At 47.5% G+C, this 24,752-nt stretch overlaps 1 protein-coding gene across 2 annotated transcripts in view; it reads right to left on the reverse strand.

The window, feature by feature from the left end:
- The window catches only part of LOC143981696 (granulocyte-macrophage colony-stimulating factor receptor subunit alpha-like), a 116,916-nt gene that overhangs the window by 8,197 nt on the left and 83,967 nt on the right, over positions 1–24,752 (reverse strand). For both annotated transcript variants that reach the window (XM_077479711.1, XM_077479710.1), the window contains one exon: positions 17,904–17,988. In XM_077479711.1, coding sequence (XP_077335837.1) covers positions 17,939–17,988 — 50 coding nt within the window. In that variant the 3' untranslated portion in view covers positions 17,904–17,938. The remainder of the gene's footprint in view (positions 1–17,903; positions 17,989–24,752) is intronic.

The raw sequence follows: 24,752 nt of genomic DNA on the forward strand, positions 1-24,752 counted from the left end.
GTCCACACCAGACCCTTGTCCGAGCACGCTACCCGGCCGGCCAGGAAAGGGGAGCGAGCGAGCGCGCCCCCCCTCCTGAGCCGTACCAGGCCGCGTGCCCTCAACATGGGGGGGTGCCTTGGGGAAGGGGGGGCCGCGCGGCCCCCCCACCCCAAAGCACCTTGTCCCCATGTTGATGAGGACAAGGGCCTCTTCCCGACAACCCTGGCCCTTGGTTGTCGGGGTCTGCGGGCGGGGGGCTTATCGGAATCCGGGAGCCCCCTTTAATAAGGGGGCCCCCGGATACCGGCCCCCCACCCTATGTGAATGAGTATGGGGTACAATGTACCCCTACCCATTCACCTGTGAAATAAAGTACAAAAAAAAACACAACACAGGGGAAAAAATATTTTATTGCACAGCTCCGGGGGTCTTCCGTCTTCGGGGGTCTTCTCGCCGGACTCCTCCGCTATGTGTGTGTAGCTCTTTTACTAGCGGAGGAGTCCGGCTTTCTTCCTCCCCGCCGCCGGCCTCTTCTCCCGACTTCGGGGGTCTTGTCCCCCTCTTCGGTTCTTCTGCCGGGCCACCGCGCCTTCTTGTAGCTCTTTTACAGGCGGTGGCCCGGTCTTCTGTCGCCGCTGCCTTCCGTTCTTCTGTCGCCGCCTTCGGTTCTTCTGCCGGGCCACCGCGCCTTCTTGTAGCTCTTTTACAGGCGGTGGCCCGGTCTTCTGTCGCCGCTGTCGTCGCCGCCGCCGCCGCCGCCGCCTTCCGTTCTTGTTCTTCTTCTTGTTCTTCTTCTTCTTCTCCTGGAGATGTTGACTCGACGAGCTCTCCGGCCGGAATGCCAGGGACACGCTCCGCTGCCACTTATATAGTGACAATGGGGCGGTGTCACATGGTATATGTCACATGGGTTGGTCACATGGTGACCCCGCCCCCTTACGATGTCATAGTCCCCATGTGACATCAACCCATGTGACCAACCCATGTGACATATACCATGTGACCCCGCCCCATTGTCACTATATAAGTGACCGCACAGCGCGGCTCTGGCATTCCGGCCGGAGGGAGCGACGTGTCAACATCGCCTGGAGAAGAAGAAGAACAAGAAGAAGAACAAGAACGGAAGGCGGCGACAGCGACAGCGGCGACAGAAGAACCGAAGAGGGGGACAAGACCCCCGAAGTCGGGAGAAGAGGCCGGCGGCGGGGAGGAAGAAAGCCGGACTCCTCCGCTATGTGTGTGTAGCTCTTTTACTAGCGGAGGAGTCCGGCTTTCTTCCTCCCCGCCGCCGGCCTCTTCTCCCGACTTCGGGGGTCTTGTCCCCCTCTTCGGTTCTTCTGCCGGGCCACCGCGCCTTCTTGTAGCTCTTTTACAGGCGGTGGCCCGGTCTTCTGTCGCCGCTGCCTTCCGTTCTTCTGTCGCCGCCTTCGGTTCTTCTGCCGGGCCACCGCGCCTTCTTGTAGCTCTTTTACAGGCGGTGGCCCGGTCTTCTGTCGCCGCTGTCGTCGCCGCCGCCGCCGCCTTCCGTTCTTGTTCTTCTTCTTGTTCTTCTTCTTCTTCTCCTGGAGATGTTGACTCGACGAGCTCTCCGGCCGGAATGCCAGGGACACGCTCCGCTGCCACTTATATAGTGACAATGGGGCGGTGTCACATGGTATATGTCACATGGGTTGGTCACATGGTGACCCCGCCCCCTTACGATGTCATAGTCCCCATGTGACATCAACCCATGTGACCAACCCATGTGACATATACCATGTGACCCCGCCCCATTGTCACTATATAAGTGACCGCACAGCGCGGCTCTGGCATTCCGGCCGGAGGGAGCGACGTGTCAACATCGCCTGGAGAAGAAGAAGAACAAGAAGAAGAACAAGAACGGAAGGCGGCGACAGCGACAGCGGCGACAGAAGAACCGAAGAGGGGGACAAGACCCCCGAAGTCGGGAGAAGAGGCCGGCGGCGGGGAGGAAGAAAGCCGGACTCCTCCGCTAGTAAAAGAGCTACACACACATAGCGGAGGAGTCCGGCGAGAAGACCCCCGAAGACGGAAGACCCCCGGAGCTGTGCAATAAAATATTTTTTCCCCTGTGTTGTGTTTTTTTTTGTACTTTATTTCACAGGTGAATGGGTAGGGGTACATTGTACCCCATACTCATTCACATAGGGTGGGGGGCCGGTATCCGGGGGCCCCCTTATTAAAGGGGGCTCCCGGATTCCGATAAGCCCCCCGCCCGCAGACCCCGACAACCAACGGCCAGGGTTGTCGGGAAGAGGCCCTTGTCCTCATCAACATGGGGACAAGGTGCTTTGGGGTGGGGGGGCCGCGCGGCCCCCCCTTCCCCAAGGCACCCCCCCATGTTGAGGGCACGCGGCCTGGTACGGCTCAGGAGGGGGGGCGCGCTCGCTCGCCCCCCTTTCCTGGCCGGCCGGGTAGCGTGCTCGGACAAGGGTCTGGTGTGGACTTTGGGGGAACCCCCACGCCGATTTTTTTCGGCGTTGGGGTTCCCCTTTAAGCCCATTCCAGGCGGCGGAGCCCGCGACGTCTCCTTCGCGGGCCCCGCCTACCTGTACACGCGCTCGAAATGGGCGGATTTGCCTCCGCCTTACGTGGGCGAGTCCGTTCATTTCAAAAGTTGAGCGGACTGTTTGGCAAACAGTTCGTTGAAACAGTCCGCTCGTGTGTGGGCAAGTCCGCTCATGCAAATTTTGAGCGGACTGTTTGCCGAAACTGTTTGACGAACAAGGTTGGGCAAACAGTCCGCGCGTGTGTACGCGGCCTTAGTATTACTTAAAGTGCAACTTTAGTCAGAAAATTAAGTCCGGCTAGATCACTGCAGGCTGGCCCCCTTTTGCAAGTTAAACATTACAACAAGTGCCTATACTGTTTAAAATCCAGTAATACACTGTCTCATCCTGCTCTGCACATGCTCAGTTGCTCTCTATTTTTTGGCACGGTGCCGAAAATGTAGAAGCCGATCTGCTGACAGCCTAAAGATTTACTGCTGTTCAGGGGCTCTGGGCTTCAGGAAAAGGGCAGCCTCCAGCGAGAAGAAACAAAAACAGTGCTGGAGGAAATTTACAGCACATACTGATTGTGGTAGCATAATTATTAATATGTAACACCCCCTCCCCCCCCGGTTAGGTTCGCAGCAGAACATGCGAACAGGCAAAAAATTTGTTTGAACACCGTTAAAGTCTATGGAACACGAATGTGAAAAATCCAAAGTGCTAATTTTAAAGGCTTATATGTAAGTTATTGTCATAAAAAGTGTTTGGAGACCTGGGTCCTGCCCCAGGGGACATGCATCAATGCAAAGAAAAGTTTTAAAAATGGAAGTTTTTTTCGGGAGAAGTGATTTTAATAATGCTTTTGAAGTGATTTTAATAATGATTTTAAAGTGAAATAATACAAATGAAATATTCGTTTAAATATCGTGCCTGGAGGGTGTCCTTAGTATACCTGTAAAGTAGCGCGTTTTTCCCGTATTTAGAACAATACCGCAGCAAAATGACATTTATAAAGGAAAAAATTTCATTTAAAGCTACTCGTGGCTGTAATGTACTGTGGGGTCCCAGCAATATAGATGAAAATCATTGAAAAAAATGGCCGCCCCCCCATATACCATACGGCCCACCCTATATACTCTGTGGGCATCTCCCACAGTGTGCCACAGAGCTGGGTCTGTGTTCGGTGGCGCGGTGTCCCGCCCCCCTAGACTGGCTCATGTGATAGTACATCCATCATCCAGGTGAGTCTGTATTGATGGGGCACAGTGAGGTTGCATTTGATGGGGCACAGTGAGGCTGCATCTGATGGGGCACAGTGAGGCTACAATGATAGGGCAGAGTAAAGCTGCATTGAAGGGGCACAGAAAAGCTGCATTGGAGGGGCACAGTAAAGCTGCATTTGATGGGGAGGCTGCATTTGAAGCGGCACAGTAAAACTGCATTGATAGGGCACAGTGAGTATGCATTGATGGGGCACAGTGAGTATGCATTGATGGGGCACAGTGAGTATGCATTGAAGGGGCACAGTAAAGCTGCATTCCCGGGTACAGTGAGGCTGCATTCACAGGCACAGTGAGGCTGCGTTCATGGGCAGTGAGGCTGCGTTTTATGGGCACTGTGAGGCTGCGTTTTTACGGACACTGTGAGGCTGCGTTCACGGGCACTGTGAGGCTGCAATGATGGGCACAGTGAGACTGCATTAATGGGCATAGTGAGACTGCATTCATAGGCACCATAAAGTTGCATTTGATGGGCACAGTGAGGCTGCATTGATGGGCACAGTGAGGCTGCATTGATGGGCACAGTGAGAGAGTGCATTGATTGGCACAGTGAGAGAGTGCATTGATTGGCACAGTGAGAGTGCATTGATGGGCACAGTAAAGCTGCATTTGTTGGGCACAGATATGCTTTATGTTAATATTGTTAAAGTTGTTGTTAATAATGGGATTTTTATATACAGCTTACCTGTAAAATCCTTTTCTTGAGAGTACATCACGGGACACAGGAGCTTCATTACATAGTGGGTTATATAGGCACCTCTGGTGATTGGACACTGGTTGACCCTAATTAAGGAGAATTCCTCCCCTATATAACCCCTCCCATTTGGGAGGCACCTCAGTTTTGTAGCAAAGCAATAAGAAACCACGTAAAACCCAAGAGGGGCGGGAGCTCTGTGTCCCGTGATGTACTCTCAAGAAAAGGATTTTACAGGTAAGCTGTATATCAAAATCCCATTTTCTTGATCATACATCACGGGACACAGGAGCTTCATTACATAGTGGGATGTCCCATAGCAATGCTCAGATTGAGGGGAGGGAGACACAGATCATAAACATAGACCGCCAGGGACCTGAGGACCTAAACTGCAGCCTGCAGTACACTGCGCCCGAAGGCGATATCCTCTTGCCCTCTGACATCCACCTGATAGAATCTGGTGAATGTGTGGACTGATGACCAAGTCGCAGCCTTACAGATCTGAGCCAGGGAGGCCTGGTGATGCACTGCCCAAGAAGCACCGACAGCCCTAGTAGAGTGTGCTTTCACCTGAAAAGGAGGAATCTTCCCCTTTAAGCTATAGGCCTGAGAAATAACCTGTCTGATCCACCTTGAGAGAGTGGACTTTGACGCTGCCTGGCCCTTTCTAGGGCCTTCCGGCAGAATAAATAAACAATCAGTTTTCCTTATCTGAGAAGTTGCTTGAAGATAAACACTGATTGCTCTAACCACAAAGTGTGTAAAGACTCTTCCTCTGTGGACTGAGGGTCCGGAAAAAAGGATGGTAGGATTACATCCTGATTCAAAGGAAACCCGAAACCACCTTAGGTAGAAAGGACCTGTTGGGACGCATAACCACCCGGTCCTTATGGATAATTAAATACGGCTCTTTACTGGAAAGAGCTGCCAACTCTGATACTCTTCTAGCCGTAGATATGGCTACTAAGAAGACCAGCTTTTTAGTCAGGAGAGCTAAAGAAGCCAGATGCAAAGGTTCAAATGGTTGCCCCTGTAAGGCCGAGAGAACCAAATTCAGATCCCATGGGCATACCGGAGGTTTAACTGGTGGTTTTGTCCGCATAGCCCCCTGGATAAGAGCCCGTACCAGGGAATGTGATGCAAGCGGTTTTTGAAAAAATACCGACAGGGCCGAAATCTGCACTTTGATAGTGCTTATGGCCAAATTCATTTCTAGGCCTGACTGGAGAAAGGCCAAGATTCTGTTAATGACATACTTTCTAGGATGCCACTTCCTGAGTTCACACCAGGAAACATATGTCCTCCAGATTTTGTAATAAATAAGCCTGGAGGCCGGCTTTCTGGCATTGACCAGAGTAGAAAGGACTGGCCCCGAAAGGCCACGGTCTCTCAGAATGTGGGTCTCAGCAGCCAAACCGTCAAATTCAGACTGCGTAAAGCAGGATGGTAGATTGGACCCTGTGAGAGCAGATCTGGCCGGAGAGGGAGGGTCCATGGCCTGCCCACTGCCAACTTCATGATTTCTGCGAACCATGGTCGCCTGGGCCAAGCCGAGGCCACCAAAAAGACCGACTTCGTCTCCCTCTTGACCCTTCCCAGGAACCGCGACAGCAGCGGGCTCGGGGGGAAGGCATAGATCAGATTGTACTGATCCCAGGGAACCGTCAGAGCATCTGACCCCTGAGCAAGTGCATCTCTTGTCCTTGACACAAACTTGTCCAGCTTCCTGTTGAACCTGGACGCAAACAGATCTACGTCTGGAGTACCCCACTTGTGACATATGTTCTGAAACACATCGGGGTGCAGAGCCCATTCTCCTGGGCACAACTGCTGGCGGCTGAGAAAATCCGCCTGCCAATTCTCCACTCCTGGGATGAAGACTGCAGAAAGACACGGAACACGCTTTTCTGCCCGGACAAGTATGCGATTCACCTCCTTTTGGGCCACCAGACTTCTGGTACCGCCCTGGTGAATGATGTAAGCCACTGCGGTGGCATTGTCGGACTGAACCCGAACCGGGAAACCTCGCAGTCTGTAAGACCACTCTATGAGTGCCATGTAAACTGCCCGAATCTCCAAGATATTTATGGGCAGTAGACTTTCGGTCGCAGACCATTTCCCCTGCGAGCACGTTCCCTCCAATACAGCTCCCCAGCCTGTCAGGCTGGCATCTGTTGTGATAATCTTCCATGAGAGAGGAAGAAAAGTTTTGCCCTTCAGCAAATTCCTGGTTTGTAACCACCAGACAAGACTTTTGCGTGTCCCGGCGGATAGACGCATAGGAAGATCCAGGGATTGGGGCTTCCTGTTCCAAGCCGCAAGGATGCATCCTTGCAGAGGCCTTGAGTGGAACTGGGCGAATGGGACGGCCTCGAAAGAGGCGACCATCTTTCCCAATAGTCTCATGCACAACCGAATGGAGGAAGATCTTCTGCCCAGAATCAGGCGCACCAGATCTTCCAATGGCCAAGGCCTTTAGCCTTGGAAGAAACACCCTGCCTTGAGCGGTGTCGATAATCATACCTAGGTATTCCAACCTGGTAGTCGGTTGTAGGGACGACTTTCTAGGTTTATAATCCAACCTAGGCGTTCTAGATGTTCTAGCGTTTTGGTGACGCTGCGACTTAGGAACGCTGCAGTTTTCTCCATGAGAAGCAAGTCGTCTAGATAAGCCATGACGGCTATGCCCTGAACTCTTAAGATTGCTAAGAGAGGGTCCAGAATCTTTGTGAAGACTCGAGGGGCTGTAGCCAGCCCGAACGGTAAGGCCACGAATTGAAAATGGCGCCGCTCTACCGCGAACCTTAGAAATTTTTGGTGTGCGGGAAAATTTGGCACATGGAGATATGCATCCTTGATATCTATTGATGCCATGAATTCTCCCCCTTGCAGGGAGGAGACCACAGTGCGGACTGACTGCATTCGGAAGGTCTGGATGTGTAAAAACCAGTTTAGGTCTTTCAGATCCAGGATAGGTCTGACACTTCCATTTGGTTTTAGAACGGTGAAGAGATTTGAGTAAAACCCTGAACCCTGATCTTTCGGGTTCACCTCTACTATCACACCCTGGGATAGTAACTGATCTAAGGCCAGGAATAGCGGTTTTTGCTTTATCGGATCCCTGGGGATCCTTGACCTTAGGAAACGGGAAGGTGGAATCTCCTGAAACTCTAGCTTGTAGCCCAGAGATACTGAAGAGATCACCCACTTGTCCTGGATCTCTTCCCGCCAGGCGCCTGCAAACTGCAGGAGCCTTCCCCCCACTCTGCCGAGCGGGGCGCCCCTTCACAAGGAAGATCTTGGGCTTTGCTTGGCAGGCTTTCGCCCCCAAGTCTTTTCTTGCCCCTGGGCTCTGCCTTGAGCCTTTCTAGTAGAGGAGGGCTGAGAAGGCCATTGCCACTGCTTAGAGCTTGATGCTTCGGGAGAGAGAGCACGCCTAAATGACGGACATTGGCTCTTTTTGATTGGAAGGAGAGTAGATTTTACCCCCTGATATTTTGGACGAATTTAACCAATTCTTCTCCAAACAAAACGTTCCCCTTTAAACGGGAACCCAATCAAATGCTTCTTGCATGACAGCTCAGCTGCCCAATTCTTTAGCCATAGGGCCCTTCGCATGTGTACCAACAAGAGGGACAAACGTGATGCTTGTTGGACAGAATCCAAAATCGCATCAATCATAAAGCACAGAATATGAGGCAGTTCTGCATAATTTTCTACTTCCTCACTGGGAAGGATCCCAAGCATCTGCTTAACCTGTTCCTTGAGGAACCGACACAACCCCACGGCTGCGACTGTAGGTTGCACCACAGCGCCAGTCATGGAAAAGGAGGCTTTTAATAAGGTTTCCAGCTTTTTATCAGTTGGATCCTTTAAATACCTGCGCAATATCCAAAGGACAAGTCAGGTTTCATTCACGCAAGAAACAACCGCATCAACAGATGGGACCCCCCACTTCTTGGTGAAACTTTCCTCCAGAGGATAATGCAAAGAAAACCTTTTTAGGAGGAGCAAACAGTTTATTGGGATGTCCCCAATCCTTATACAACAATTCATCCATTAAGGGATGGATTGGAAAGGAATAGGCAGTCTGTGGGGCTTTCCTGACTCCCAGGGAAGAAACAGAGGATGTAGCGACTTCAGCAGCAGGCATTCTGAATGTGGTCCGCACCAATTCAGTATAATACTGCACCTGTTTTCTGAGTGCCTGGGAGGAGGGGACTCTCTCCTCTTCCTCTGATTAATCCGACTGCTCATGATCCCCATCCTAAGATAGGGATCTCTCCTCATTTTCAGAAGATTGAGAGAGGGATTTCAGCAGAGGGAGGGGATCTACCCCTTTTCATGCTATATTTCAGGGAAGCAGTAATAAAATACATTATTTTCTCTTCAAAACCCTCCAATATAGCCCTAAGGGAGTATCTCAGTGATATAAACCGGGGCTGACAAATTAGGAGAGGCTGCAAACCTGACAGGTGCACTGACTCGTCTTGAGAGGCTGGCTCCAGTCTTGCAGGGGGGGGATGGTAATTTACAGGCACTTTTGGAACCCCTGGACCTAGGCGGTGACTTACCAGTGCCCTTATTACCTCCCCCTGAGACCCTCTTACGAGGAGACATAGTACTAGGCTACAAAGCAGAGGTACTAGTACAAGTGCGATCACTGTTGCGCTTAAAGTCTCACAATAATATATATATGCTTAAATTGCACAACCTGATGCTGAGTAGGTGTCTTAAGGTTTGCCTGGATCCAATCCCCACGGATGCTTACTGCCCACAGCTCCTGTGTCTCCAATTACAGTCCCCTGACGCTCTGGGCTTTTAAAACTGCCGCCTGGCGCCTGCGCAGTACAGCGCCGTGCACACTGACGTGCACGGCTCGCAACCACACCCCCCCCCTCCTCCATTGGGCAGGGAGCGCGCCCGGCGCACGTGCACGTGCCCGCGCGCGTGCACGAGGACCGCGGAATCCGGGGGGGGAGAACCCAAAACGGAGCAGCGTGGGACCCCTGAACTGCGTGGGACCCCTGTTTACCTTCTTTGTGGCAGGGACTGCAATGGAGACGTGAGTTAGCTGGAGAAACAGGCTTTCACTTGAGCGTGTGTATCGAAAGGCATGTAAGTCTGCATCAGGCTGCTCTTACTCCCTCTAGTGGTGGAAACCAGGTAAGACATACAGCTACTCACAATGAAGAAATCCATTCATATATTAAATATACAGGATGACTTCCCTTACCTGTCCCCGCTGCAGGAATTGCTGAACCAGACAAATTCCAGCCTTCACCCATCACGGCGGGTATTGTTAGCCAACCTTCAGGCATATCTGGGGCTCTTACTCGGAAGAACCTCCCACCTGGGCCATGTAAAAAGCTCTGCCAGAAACTTTCGTGCGCTCTGTATAAACAGTACACCAAGTCTGGTTTTCCCAGAGCCCAGTCTTCCAATGGAGAGGACTTACAGGCAAAACCTCGCTTCTTCGGCAGACGAGGCCCGGGTACCATACCATCTTGGGAGTCAAATATCGGCCCGAGGTATGGATCCGGTTTGTTGTAGCCCTTCGGCCCTCGCAGGGACCTGCATAGAGCTAAAGTTTTACGTGACCGTCACCTAGACACTGGCGAAAAAACTGAGGTGCCTCTCAAATGGGAGGGGTTATATAGGGGAGGAATTCTCCTTAATTAGGGTCAACCAGTGTCCAATCACCAGAGGTGCCTATATAACCCACTATGTAATGAAGCTCCTGTGATGTATGATCAAGAAATTTATTTTTGGAACTTAATTCTGCTTAAAATATTTTACAGTGTAATTTCATGAGATCATTTACAAGGGCATGTTTAGGGGTGGGCTTAGGAGTGGGGCAATGGAGAGCTTGGGTGGGGCAGCTGGTGGCTAGCACCTCAGGACTTGTGAGAAATTGTGAGCCCTATATTATATCACTGTACTAATGACCGGCTGCAAAGGGGTTAACATCAGGGGAGATCAAAGGGATAACTGTGTTCCTAAGGAGTCCTTGCTCTATGGGGGATGCTTTAACTGTGGGAAGGCAGAGATCCGTGTTTCTGCTTAGCGGAAACACAAGATCACTGTCTTTCCTTGTCACAGAACGGCAATCTGCCTGGTTATTGCTTTCAGCCACCCTCTTTTGCTCGCTCTTGAGATGGACAATGGAGTATTGGATTTGTAGTGAAAAATAGTAGACATGTGCACTGCTAAAAAAATGTGTTTGTTTTTGTTTCATTTTTTTTTGTTTTTTTTCTGTTATTCGGGTCATTCGTTATTTTGAATAAATTCTGAAATTCAAAAATTCTGAAATTCGAAAACTGAATATTCAAAAATCCCGAAATTCGAAAATCCGAAAATCTGTAAATTTGAAAATCGGAAAATTTGAAAATAAGAACAAAAATCCAAAAATTCGAAAGATTGAAAATCGGAAAATTTGAAAATTCTAGAATTCGAAAATTTGGAAAAACGAACTAACTAATAATTACTAACTATTAAATTATAGGTAGTGGAATTTCCTTTCAAATTTGCCTGAACCAAATGAATACAAATTTATCCGAATGATTTACCCAGAAATAACAAATACCGCATCTAAACAAATGGAACGGAACAAATTAATAATAAATAATAAAAAGTTATTATTATTATTATTTAATATTATTAATTCATTACGTTCCATTTGTTTAGATGCGGTATTTGGGTAATTCGTAATTTTGGATAAATTCACTAACAGCCAAATTTGAAAGGAAATTCCAATACTTATAATTTATTAGTTAGTAATAGTTATTATTAGTTAGTTATTTCAGATTTTGAAATTTTTAGGTTTTCTAATTTTTGGATTTTCCAATTTTCAAAACCCTGAATGTCAGAATTTCGATTTTCAAATTTTCGGATTTTCAAAAAACTCATGGCAGAAAGGAGAGGAGGGAAGCCGGAAGTACTCCAGGGATGGGGGGGGGGGGGGCTCATGGGGGGGCACACGGGGGCCTGGGCAGCAGGGGGAAATGTATGGTGCACAGAAAGGGTGATTGGTGTGGTGGGTGGGGCAATTACTGGAACCAATCCTTTGTATAGTTCCATCTCCAGCATATGAAAGCCATTGGGAAGGAGAGGAGAAGCCAGCTTTCAGCTGCTGCAGAGAGAGCCATAGAGGGGATTGGCTCCAGTAATTGCCCCCCCCCTCCTAACACCGCCACACCAATCACCCTCCCTGTCCATATCCAATTCACTCTGCTGCCTGGACCCCCCTGCTGGCCCAGGCTCCATACAGGAGGGGACCTTGGAGAACGAGGGTAGTCACCCTCCAAGAGGAAGTCAGATCACAGTAGCAAAAGGGAATTTGGAGATTTGGAGGAGGCGGAGAATAAAAGAATACATAATGGAATAAAATAGATTTTTTTATACTAGTTTAGTGTTACTTTAACCGCTTAAAACGACATTACCTTACGTCGCTTCACCTTTTGGCCACTAGGGGCGCGCCCGCAGCATGTGCCTGGGGCCGATGCGAGTGCCCGGCGGGCGCAATGACCGACGGGCTCCCACGATCGCTCATGATAGCGTGAGAACTGGGATCTATGTGTGTAAACACACAGATTCTGGTTCTTTCAAGGGAGTAGAGACAGATTTCTCTCTTCTTAGCCCCTGTACACACGGTCGGAGATTTTGCCAACCAAATCCGTCGGATTTTGCCCGTCGGATTTTTGTCCGACGGATTGTGTCCGAAACTGTTGCATACACACGGTCGGGCCAAGTTGGCGAAAAATCCGATCAATCAGAACGTGATGACTTAATTTCGTTACGATGGGACTACATTCAGGCTAGTAGCCAATAGCTTTGATGTAGGAATTTGATCTGAGCATGCGTGGCACTTGGTCCGATGAAAATGCTCTACACATTATCGGATTAGGTCCGTCCGGCCCAGTTGGTCGGGAAATCTTTCCAACATGTTGGAAAATTGGGTCGGACGGAGATTCGGACGGTATCAGCCCAATGCAGACCACACACAGTCGGATTATCTGACAACACGGTCCGATAAGACTCATTCCGACAGATTCTCTGACCGTGTGTACAAGGGCTTAGACATGCCCATCCACCCCACAGTTTGAACACACCCAGGGAACACATTTAACCCCTTGATTGTCCCCTAGTGCTAACCCCTTCCCTGCCAGTGACATTTACACAGTAAACAGTGCCTATTTATAGCACTGATCGCTGTATAATTGTCACCGGTCCCAAAAATATGTGTCAAAAGTGTCCAATTTGTCCGCCGCAATCGCATTACCGCTAAAAATTGCAGATCGCTACTATTACCAGTAAAAAAAAAAATAATAATAAAAATGCCATAAATCTATGCCCTATTTTGTAGACGCTATAATTTTTACGCAAACCAATCAATATACGCTTATTTCAATTTTTTTTGTACCAAAAATATGTAGAAAAATACATATCGGCCTACACTGAGGAAAAAATTATTTTTTTGGATTAAAAAAAAACGTGGGATATTTATTATAGCAAAAAGTAAGATATTGGGGGTTATTTAATAAAGACAAACTTACTATGCACTTGCAGTGCAAACTACAATTGCAAAGTGCACTTGGAAGTGCAGTCGCTGTAGCTTTGAGGAGGACATGCGAGGCAAATAAAAAACAGCATTTTAGCTTGCACATGATTGGATAACAAAATCAGCAGAGCTTCCCCTCATTTCAGATCTACCCTTTAGATTTACAGCGACTTTACTTCCAGTGCACTTTGCAGAGGCGATAAAATACCACCAAAAGAAAGATCTATCTGTGGGGGGAAAAAAAGAACGTCAATTTTGTGTGGGTACAACGTCGCACAACAAGGCAATTGTCAGTTAAAGCGATGCAGTGCCGTATCGCAAAAAAATGGCCTGGTCATTGAGCAGCCAAATCTTCCGGGTCTGAAGTGGTTAAGTTGATTCATTCAGAGTTCTCATACATTATAGTTATGGTTAGCATTTCACCACTGCCCCAGGAAAATGATTCAGGACGGAGGTGATACTTCTAATACTTATACAACTTTTGTTGCATAAAAGGAAAAGCAACTTCCTATTTCTAAACTCGCTGAGTTGCGACCTTGTTTCCTGCTTTTGTCTCTCTGGAAGCGTACTTTGAATATTTTCGTTTTAAAACTGCATCTTGCATTTAGAATTGGCTCCTACTTCTGTTTTTCTGTTCATATGAAAGGTTATGTCACCAAGATATAACAAAGAGGTGACAATGACAGCCTGCGCTCCTCCTCTTCCCACTAATGTTGCTTTTTCATGAATCTGATTGAGAAGAGTGTCCTCTTTGTAGTCCAACTCAGTGATTCTCAACCAGGGTTCCTCCAGAGGTTGCTAGGGGTTCCTTCAGCATTGGGCAATATCTGCCTCTCAGATAAGTTCCCACTTTTCTTTTTAACTATCTGTAAGAATGTAATTCTTTCCAATGACCACAAGTGTAGGCAGTGGTGGCTGGTGCTCAAAATTTTTGGAGGGGCGCAAACAAATTAAAAAATTCTAAAAAAAAAAAAAAAACATCAATTGCAGCCTCACTGTGCCATCAAACGCAGCCACTGTGCCATCAAACGCAGCCACTGTACCATCAAACGCAGCCACTGTGCCTGTGCCCATCAAACGGTACCACTGTGCCATCAAATGCAGCCACTGTGCCATCAAACGCAGCCACTGTGCCGCTCAGTGGTAGTCACTGTAACCATCAAACGGTGCCACTGTGCCATCAAACACAGCCACTGTGCACATCAAAAGCTGCCACCGTGCCATCCAATGTTGCCACTGTGCCATCAAATGCTCCCAATGCTACCACTGTGCCATAAAATGCTCCCACTGTGCCATCCAATGCTGTCACTGTGCCATCAAATGCTCCCAGTAATGACACTGTGCCATCCAATGTTCCCACTGTGCCATCCAATGCTGCCACTGTGCCATCCAATGCTGCCAATGTGCCATCAAACGCAGCCACTGTACCATCAAACGCAGCCACTGTGCCATCAAACGCAGCCACTGTACCATCAAACGCAGCCACTGTGCCTGTGCCCATCAAACGGTACCACTGTGCCATCAAATGCAGCCACTGTGCCCATCAAATGAAGCCACTGTGCCCATCAAATACCGCCACTGTGCCCATCAAACGCAGCCACTGTGCCGCTCAGTTGCAGCCACTGTAACCATCAAACGGTGCCACTGTGCCATCAAACACAGCCACTGTGCACATCAAACGCTGCCACCGTGCCATCCAATGTTGCCACTGTGCCGTCAAATGCTCCCAATGCTACCACTGTGCCATAAAATGCTCCCACTGTGCCATCCAATGCTGTCACTGTGCCATCAAATGCTCCCAGTAATGACACTGTGCCATCAAATGTTCCCACTGTGCCATCCAGTGCTGCCACTGTGCCATCCAATGCTGCCAATGTGATCCCCCTTCGCCCCTGCTGGGCACTTACCCTGTCTCGGCGGGGCAGCTGGTGACGGCGAGTGTTGTCTTCCATGCGTCTTCTCCCCTCCATGTGTCTTCTCCCGTCCTCCTCTCCTTCAGTCCTCTCCTATGATTGCATGCCTGATAGGCATCCAATCACAGCGCCTGACGTTTCAGCCAATCACGCGACCAGTAACAGACCCGGCCATCTGATTGGCTGAGAGGCGGGTCAATGTTAGCAAAGCGAATTCCCTCGGCTTTGCTAACATTGAGCTGCGTGACAAGGAACGCACAGCGTTGTACCTGCTTGTCACTGTTTTGGACGCCTATTAGAGCTTACAGCTCTAATCAGATGATTCCAAAATAAAAAACCCATTGCTATAATTCAGGTGCCCGGTGACCGAAAAGGGGCCGGGCACCTGAATAGGGGTGTCAGCAGCAACCATAGATAGATTCATGCAATGCATAAATCTATCTATGGTGATTAGAGAGTAACAGGGGGGGGGCGGCGATCCTGCTCCCTTTTTAGACGCACCGCCACTGAGTGTAGGGACCATTCTTCTCATTGACCATCACACTAATGTATCATGAGTTGTAGATTTCAAATTTTTAGCAGGGGTTCCCTGAGACCGCAGGACTATTTCAAAGGTTCCTCTGTGTTGAAAAGGTTGAGAAAGGCTGGTCTAACTATTGCTCACATAGTAGAATATTAAAAATGAACTCAAGAAAAAATTAAAATAAATGAACATTTACAATCTAATGCCGCGTACACACGATCGGACTTTCCGCCAACAAAACCGTGGATTTTTTTTCGAAGGATGTTGGCTCAAACATGTCTTGCATACACATGGTCACACAAATGTTGGCCAACAATTCCAAATGTGGGAACGCGGCGACGTACAAAACGTATGAAGAGCCGAGAAAAGGGAAGTTCAATAGCCAGTGCGGCTACCTTCGGCTTGATTCCGAGCATGCGTGAATTTTTGTGCGTCGGACTTGTGTACACACAATCTGACCTTTCGACAACAAAGTTTTGTTGGCGGACAATTTGAGGACTTGCTAGCCAACATTTCGTCCGACAGCAAATGTTTTTTTCCGACAACAAGCTCACATCCAACATTTCCCATTGGAAAGTCCAACCGTGTGTATGCGGCATAAGAGTAACAGTTCATTTAGACCTGTGGTTGGGGCTGTTAAAAAAGGCGTGGTTGAGCTGCACATTTAGCATCTCTAACTGGCCCTACTTAAGCTGCAAATGCAGTGATTGGGAGAGTTTAAAAGTCATGGTTGTCATGTTCGGTGGTCATTGCCGCTGCTCAATACGACTCATTGAAGCAATTGGTGATCTATTTGCACATTGGCACAGCAGGTGGTGAGAAGGCATTATATCACCTCTGCATTGTCTGTCAAATGCCTCTGAGCCTAAGCCCCACTAATGATGTTGGTCCCATGTGTGACTCCATATAGGGATGAGCCAAGTTTCAGGCCAAACTGAATTAGGGCCAAACCCACGGAAAAGTGGCAGATGATAGCATGCCGTCGGCCCAATCTGGCTATGTGGTCATATTAGGCTAATGATGTCACCAGCATCCCCAACCTGCAGCCACCCATAACAAAGGGGCAGGGGTGCTGGTGACATCATTGACCTAATTTGGCCATACTAATTCAATGACATTATCTATAAATGGCCCTGTGGTCATTTTAGGCCAATGATGTCACCAGCATCCCCGCCCCACAGCCCCACATCATGTAATGCTGGTGACATCATTGACCTAATATGGCAACATGGCCATACTAGTTCAATGACATTGTCCATAAATGTCCATGTGGTCATATTAGGCCAATGTCACCAGCATCCCCACTCTGCAGCCACCCATAACAAAGGGACAGGGATGCTGGTGACATCATTGACCTAATATGGCCATACAAGTTCAATGACATTGTCCATAAATGGTCATCTGATCATATTAGGCCAATGATTTCACCAGCATCCCCGCCTGCAACCACACATGATGTAATGCTGGTGACATCATTCACATGATAAGGCAACATGACCATACTAGCGCAATAGCATGGTTCATAAATGGCCATGTGGTCATATTAGGTCAATGAGGTCACCAGCATGCCATTATGTATGGCTGTAGGGAAGGATTCTGGTGACAAAATTGTCCTGCCCAATATGGTCACATGATCATATTTGGGCAATGCCATTTACCAAATATGGCCTTGTGACTATATGAGGTCAATGATGTCACCTGCATTCTCGCACCTTTGTTATGTGCGGTGGGGCAGGAATTCTGGTGAAATTATTGACCCAATATAGCCACGTGATTTAGTTTGTTGCATTGGCCAAATATGACCATGTAAATCACCATGTCAAAATAGGTCAATGATGTCACCAGCATCCCTCCCAACAACCACACATAACAAAGGGGCAGAAATGCTGGTGACATCATTGACCTAATATGACCACATAGCCATTTATGGACAATGTCATCAAGCTAGTATGGCTATGTGGCCATATTAGGCCAATGACATCACCAGTGCTCTTGCATCTTCATTACATGTGGTTTCAGGGTGGGGATGCTGGTGACATCATTGACCTTATATGGCCACATTGGAAGATTTTCTGCTCTATTCCGGCAATAACCCAAAATTTGGGATTTTCACTTTTACTCTTTATGATAAGAGTAAATATGACAAATAGAGAAGAGGGAATCTCCTTAACAGGGACACATACACCAATAAAAACCTGATAGGGACACCAATCCCTCTTTCCAAAACCAAAAGAAAAATGTTTTGCCTTTATAAAGGATTACTACAACTATAGATTTTTCCTTGGTGATCTGCGTTTCCCAAAATTGTCACCTGGGATCTCCCTTCAGATGTGAATTAGCATTAGGTATAGCACATAGGTAGCACTTTATAAAGCCCCCTTACAATATATTGTTGCTTTGTTTCTACACTGATCACATACAAGTCAAAGTATGCTCATTACCCAAAATTCCTTCTGTACAGTTTGATCAAAATACTTCATTGCTGGCTGTGGAACTTTTGGAAATAGCTTCTTCCATATCCGGTACCTGAGTTAAAAAAAAGAAAGAAAAGAAAATCATTTAATATAAAACCTAAAACACAACAATATTCATTGATAACAACCAGCATCCTGAGCTCTGTCCAAAGTGCACAATACATATCATGTTGTAATATACTACAGGGATAAAGGCTTAGAAAGACCTAATCATCTCCCTTTTATGGGCTTGTCCCTCCCTTTTTTTCCAGCTATAACCTCCTTCACTTGTCTGGGAAGGCTTGCCAAAAGATTCTGGAGTGTGTCTGTAGGAATTTATTCCCAATCATCTAAAAAGAACATTTGTGAGGTTAGGTATTGATGCTAAGAAGACCTGGCTTCCACCAAGCCTCACGTTGGGCGCCTCCTCCCAAAAAAAAAAGACCTGGCTTCCACCAAGCCTCACGTTGGGCGCCTCCTCCCAAAAAAAAAAAAACCTGGCTTCCACCAAGCCCCACGTTGGGCGCCTCCTCCCAAAAAAAAAGACCTGGCTTCCACCAAGCCTCACGTTGGGCGCCTCCTCCCAAAAAAAAAGACCTGGCTTCCACCAGGCCTCATGTTGGGCTCCTCCTCTCAAAAAAAGACTTGACTTCCACCGGGCCTCACGTTGAGTGCCCAAAAAAAAAAGGAAAAGACCCGCCTTCCATCGAGTCTCACATTGGGCGACCAAAAAAGAAAAAGAAAAAAAGACCTGTCTTCCCCAGAGCCTTACAATGGGTGCCCCAAAATAAAAAAGACCTGTCTTCCCCTGCCTTCCAACCGGGCCTCACTTGGAGCACAAAAAAAAAAAATGCCTGGCTCCCCATCAACATTACCATTCACCCCAAAGGTGTTCAGTAGGGTTGAGGGTATGTAGGCCACTCAAGTTCCTTCACACCAAACCCATCAAACCATGTTTTTTGAAGATGGTGGACACAGGGGTACATATATGCTGGAAGAAGGCCCAAACTGTTGGCACAAGGCTGAACGGGCACAGATGTCTAAAATGTCTCCTTGTATGCTGTAGTATTATCTAAAGTATCCTTAAATGATCTAATGACTTGGAGGGGAATCCATGTTTGTTTGGTCATATAGTGTAGGTAGGATAGTCTGGTGTCCACAAATGTTTGGCTATGCAGTGCATATATAAATACAACAATACATCTTCACTGAGTGTATACTGTATACAGTACCTTGGAAAAGTATTCATACCCCTTGGAATTTTCTACATTATGTCATGTTACAACCAAAAACTTAAATGTATTTTATTGGGATTTTATGTGATAGACCAATACAAAGTGGTACATAATTGTAAAGTAGAAGGAAAATTATACATTTTTTTTCACAATTTTTTACAAATAAATATCTGAAAAGTGTGGTGTGTATTTGTATTCAGCCCCCTTTACTCTAATGCCCCAACTAAATCTAGCAAAACCAATTGCCTTCAAAAGTCACCTAATTAATAAATAGAGTCCCCCTGTGTGTAATTTAATCTCAGTATAAATACAGCTGTTCTGTGAAGCCCTCAGAGGTTTGTTAGAAAGCCTTAGTGAACAAACAACATCATGAAGGCCCAGTAACACACCAGACAGGTCAGGGATAAAGTTGTGGAGAAGTTTAAAGCAGGGTTAGGTTATAAAACAATATCCCAAGCTTTGAACATCTAACGGAGCACTGTTCAATCCATCATCCAAAACTGAAAGAGTATGGCACATCTGAAAACCTACCAAGACATGGCCGTCCACCTAAACTGACAGGCTGGGCAAGGAGACCATTCAGGCCCATGGTAACTCTGGAGGAGCTGCAGAGATCCACAGCTCAGGTGGGAGAATCGGTCCACAGGACAACTATTAGTCGTGCTTTCCACAAATCTGGCTTTTATGGAAGAGTGTCAAGAAGAAAGACATTAGTGAAAGAAAGTCATAAGAAGACCCATTTGCAGTTTGCGAGAAGCCATGTGGGGGACACAGCAAACATGTGGAAGAAGGTGCTCTGGTCAGATGAGACCAAAATTTAACTTTTTGGCCAAAAGCAAAACGCTATGTGTGGCGGAAAATGATCACTGCACATCACCCTGAACACACCATCTCCACCGTGAAACATGGTGGTGGCAGCATCATGTTGTGGGGATGCTTTTCTTCAGCAGGGACAGGAAAGCTGGTCAGAGCTGATGGGAAGATGGATTGGGCAATCTTAGAGGAAAACCTGTTAGATTCTTCAAAAGACTTGAGACTGGAGCGGAGGTTCACCTTCCAGCAGGACAGCAACCCTAAACATACAGCCAGAGCTACAATGGAATGGTTTAGATCAAAGCATATTCATGTGTTACAATGGGCTAGTTAAAGTCCAGACCTAAATCCAATTGAGAATCTGTGGCAAGACTTGAAAATTGCTGTTCACATCCAATCTGACAGAACTTGAGCTATTTTGCAAAGAAGAATGGGCAAAAATGTCACTCTCTAGATGTGCAAAGCTGGTAGAGACATCCCCAAAAAGACTTGCAATTGTAATTGCAGTGAAAGGCGGTTCTACAAAGTATTGACTCTGGGGGGCTGAATACAAATGCACGCCACACTTTTCACATATTTATTTGTAAAAAGAAAAAAATTAAAAACCATTTACGTATCATTTTCCTTCCACTTTACAATTATGTGCCACTTTGTGTTGGTCTATCACATAAAGCATGGCAGTACAGAGACTCTTCGGAAAAAAAGCAGCAGTTATAAAGTTTCTCAGGATGAGCATGAACCTGAGCGGCAAGAATTTTGTCACCCAAAGGAGAAGTAAGACTGGTGTGAACCGTGGCCAAAATATGATCAGGAGGAATCACAGAAACCGGAATCAACTCGATCTTGGAAGTGGAGGAAAATTGTTGTGACTAAGCATCAGACCTTACATTCTTAGTACCTGGTAAGAAGGAGACAATGTAATTGAAACTTGACAAGAGAAGAGCCCTTCGTGCCCTTCTGGGAGAGCGATGTTTAGCCGCAGAAAGGAATGTGACATTCTTTTGGTCAGTAAGAATGAGAACCGGTACAGTGGTACCTTCAAGTGGATGTGTCCATTCTTTCAGGGCTAAAATGATCGCTAACAGCTCTCTGTCCCCATCTCGTAAATGCGCCCCGCAGATGACAATTTCTTAGAAAAGTAACCACAAGGATGCATAGTGCTCTCAGAGGTAGGAGGTTGAGACAGAAGGGTGCCAACTCCAGTCTCAGAAGCATCAACCTCAAGTATAAAAGGTAACGTAGGATCAGGATGTGCCAACACAGGAGCAGTGTCAGAAACCATGAAATCAGGCCGAGACAGAAGTACAGTTAAATCACACTTGTTTAATAATAAAAGAACAAACATAGTCAAAACATAGCCAAAGTTCAGTAACCGGAACGGATAGTCAGCCAAGCCAGAAGTCAGGGATCAACATAGAGAAACAGCAAGCAGGATCTGGAGCCAGAAGGGATGCCAGAAAAGTCTCTAAACAGGAACGCAGGAGATCATCACTGTGATGTTGACCAAGGCGAAGACAGAGCTCCTTTGGACTGGACAGCTTAAGTAGGCAGGACTGTTGAGCAGGATATCATCAACAGCTGAGTAACTGTGGAGAGAGATAGGAGCTGGCAATTAGCCGACAGCTGAGCGGCCAGCTCAGAGAAGGAAGGGGTGAGCCCAGCCTTGACAAGCAGAAACAAAGGCAGCTTTGAGACTCTCAAAGGCCTTTACGGACTCTGGAGACCAACTCTGTGGGTTACCGTCCTTTCTGGTCATATCAGTCAGGGGCTTGACCAGAGGCGAGAAGTTATGAATAAACTTCCAATAATAGTTGTCAAAGCCAAGAAAACACTGCAGAGGACATAAACCCACGGGTCGGGGCCACTGAAGGACTGCTGAAAGTTTCTTTGGGTCCATCGAAAAAAAACAGCAGTAGAAATGACATAACCCAGGAATTTAATCTGTTCACAATGGAATTCGCACTTCTCCAATTTACAATAGAGACTGTTCTCTCTTAGTTTCTGCAGCACACGACAGACATCTGTATATGAGGATATTGTCGAGATAAACCACCACACATAACTGCAACAAGTCTTGGAGGACATCGTTAATAAATTCCTGGAAAACTGCTGGGATGTTTCAAAGGCAAAAAGGCATTACGTGGTACTCATAACGATTGAGACTCCTATAATCAATACAGGTTCTGAGTTTTCCACTCTTCTACTTCACAAAGAAGAAACCAGCACCAGCAGGAGATGATGATTTGCAAATGAAACCTCTAGAAAGATCGTCTGCAACATACTTCTCCATGGTCTTATCCTCCAAGACCGACAAAGGGTAAACCCGATCATGAGAGGGTATGGCACCAGGTTGAAGGTCAATTGTGCAATCATACGACTGGAGTGGAGGTAAACTACCGACTTGAACTTTGTCAATGACATCGCTAAAACTGCAGTACTCCTCCGGCAGGGAGGAGACCTTGGCTACCTTCTGGAAGCATATCTTACTGCATTGTGGCGGCCAGGAGAGAACCTCAGCATGGAGCCAATCAAAAGAGGGGTTGTGCCTCTGTAACCAAGGATAACCAATAACCAGTGGAAACTTAGGGGAGGAAATAACTTGGATTTGTATTATGTCATGGTGAAGAGACCCTACAGCCATGGACAATGGAACAGTCTCATGAGTCACATGGGCAGGCTGTAGAGGTCTCCCATCAAGAGCCTCAATGGCAAGTGGAGTGTCACACAGTTGCAGGGGAATTGAGTGCTTTGATACAAAGGCAGCATCAATGAACTGGCCTGCAGCCCCAGAGTCGATTAGAGCCTGTATCTCGATGGACGACTCAGCCCAAGAAAGGCTAACCAGAACCAGGGGCTTATCCTTCTGGATAACTGGGAACAAAATAATGCCACCTAAAGTCTGTCTTTGACAGGACCTCAAGGTTTGGGCAATCCCTGGATGGGTAGAACAAAATTTCAAAAAGTGACCTGCCTAGCCACAATAAAGGCACAATCCATCCTTCCTCATAAAGGTTCTGTCATCCACAGAGAGACGTGTGAAGCCCAACTGCATGGGTTCCACTTTACTGACCTACTTGGTACCAGGAGGCATGGGAGGTGAGGGATATACAGGAGGCTTCCGCAAGCCCTCCTTAAAAGAGAGTCTTTCTGGAGTCAATGAGGATGACAAACATGATCAACTTCTCCAGCTCCGTAGGTATATCTTGGGCTGCTATCTGATCTCTGATGGTATTCAAGAGACCATGAGAAAAGGCAGCCACGAGGGCCTCATTGTTCCAAGCAACGTCTGCTGCCAGGGTACGGAATTCAATGGCGTAATCGGCAACAGTTCTTGTACTCTGTTTGATGGACATGAGGCTCTTGGCAGCAAAAGCGGAGCGTGCGGGAACGTCAAATACCTGTTGAAGGAAGCCACAAATTCTGGAGTTTTGCCTCTCCCATAGAGGGTTTGCCCAGGCCAAGGCTTTCTCAGAAAGCAAAGATATCATTAAACCTGCTTTGCTTCTGTCGGGGGACAAAACATACCAGCAAGGTAACAAAGGAGTGGCTCAAGAAGAAGCACATAAATGCAGCCAAGAAACCTTAAGGATTTAGGGAAGATCTGTAAAGAAGAGTGGACCAAAATCCCTCCTGAGATGTGTGCAAACCTGGTCACCAACTACAAGAAACGTCTTACCTCTGTGCTTGCCAACAAGGGTTTCTCCACCAAATACTATATTCTGTCTCTATCCTTTAACATACGCCTATGATAAAAAATTATAGACCCTTCATTTCTTTTTTTAAGTGGGCAAACATGCAAAATCTGCATGGGATCAAATAATTATTTTCCCCACTGTATGTAAACAGGGCCTAAAACCTGTGGCGGTTGGTGGTATAGTTTTGGGGGGTGGGGCGGCAATCTGTCCGCTGCCACCCCCTCCCCCCCCAGCGGTCGGTCCGCCCCTCCCCCCAGTCGGTCGGCCAGCAACCCATGCCAACCAGTGCCACCAATCAGTGCCCACCACAGCCAGAAATCAGTGCTCATTATTGATGCCAGTCAGTGCTGGCTTTCAGTGCCGCCTATCAGTGATGCCCATCAGTGCCACCCATTAGTGCCGCCCATCAGTGCTGCTTATCCATTCTGCCTATCAGAGTCCACCAGTGCCAGATATCAGGGCCTGTCAGTGCCACCTATATGTGCCCACCAGTGCCACCTATCAGTGCCCACCAGTGCCACGCACCAGTGCCCCTATCAGTGCTCAGTGACACCTATCAGTGCCCATAAGTGCAGAATATTAGTGCCTCCTCATCGGTGTCACCTAATCAGTGTCCATAAGTGCCACCTCATCAGTGCCCATCAGTGCAGCCTATTAGTGCCCATCAGTTGCGCCTCATCAGCGCACATCAGTGAAGGTGAAAAATTCCTTTTTTTTTTTTAGGAAAATAAATAAAAATTTCAGCAGTGATTAAATACCACCAAAAGAAATCTCTGTTTGTGTGAAGAAAATGATAAAAAATTCACATGGTTACAGTGTTGCACGACCGTGCAATTGTCATTCAAAATGTGACAGCGCTGAATTCTGAAAAATGGCCTGGGCAGGAAGGGGGTGAAAGTGCCCGGTAGATTAGTGGTTAAAAAAAAAACCCCCATTGGAATCAATGTGTCCAGTGCCCTGCATGTAGATAAGGGGGGCCAAACGTATTGATGGGGGGGTGGCGCCCCTGCATCCCCTATTGGAGCGGCCACCACCACTGCCTAAAACTTCCCTGTGAATGGCATAGGCAGCAATTGGCTGTACGCAGGTGGTGG

This window comes from Lithobates pipiens, unplaced genomic scaffold (genome assembly GCF_037356315.1).
Source record: "Lithobates pipiens isolate NorthernLeopardFrog02 unplaced genomic scaffold, aLitPip1_a1.2 Scaffold_16, whole genome shotgun sequence".
Taxonomy (NCBI): Eukaryota; Metazoa; Chordata; class Amphibia; order Anura; family Ranidae; genus Lithobates; species Lithobates pipiens.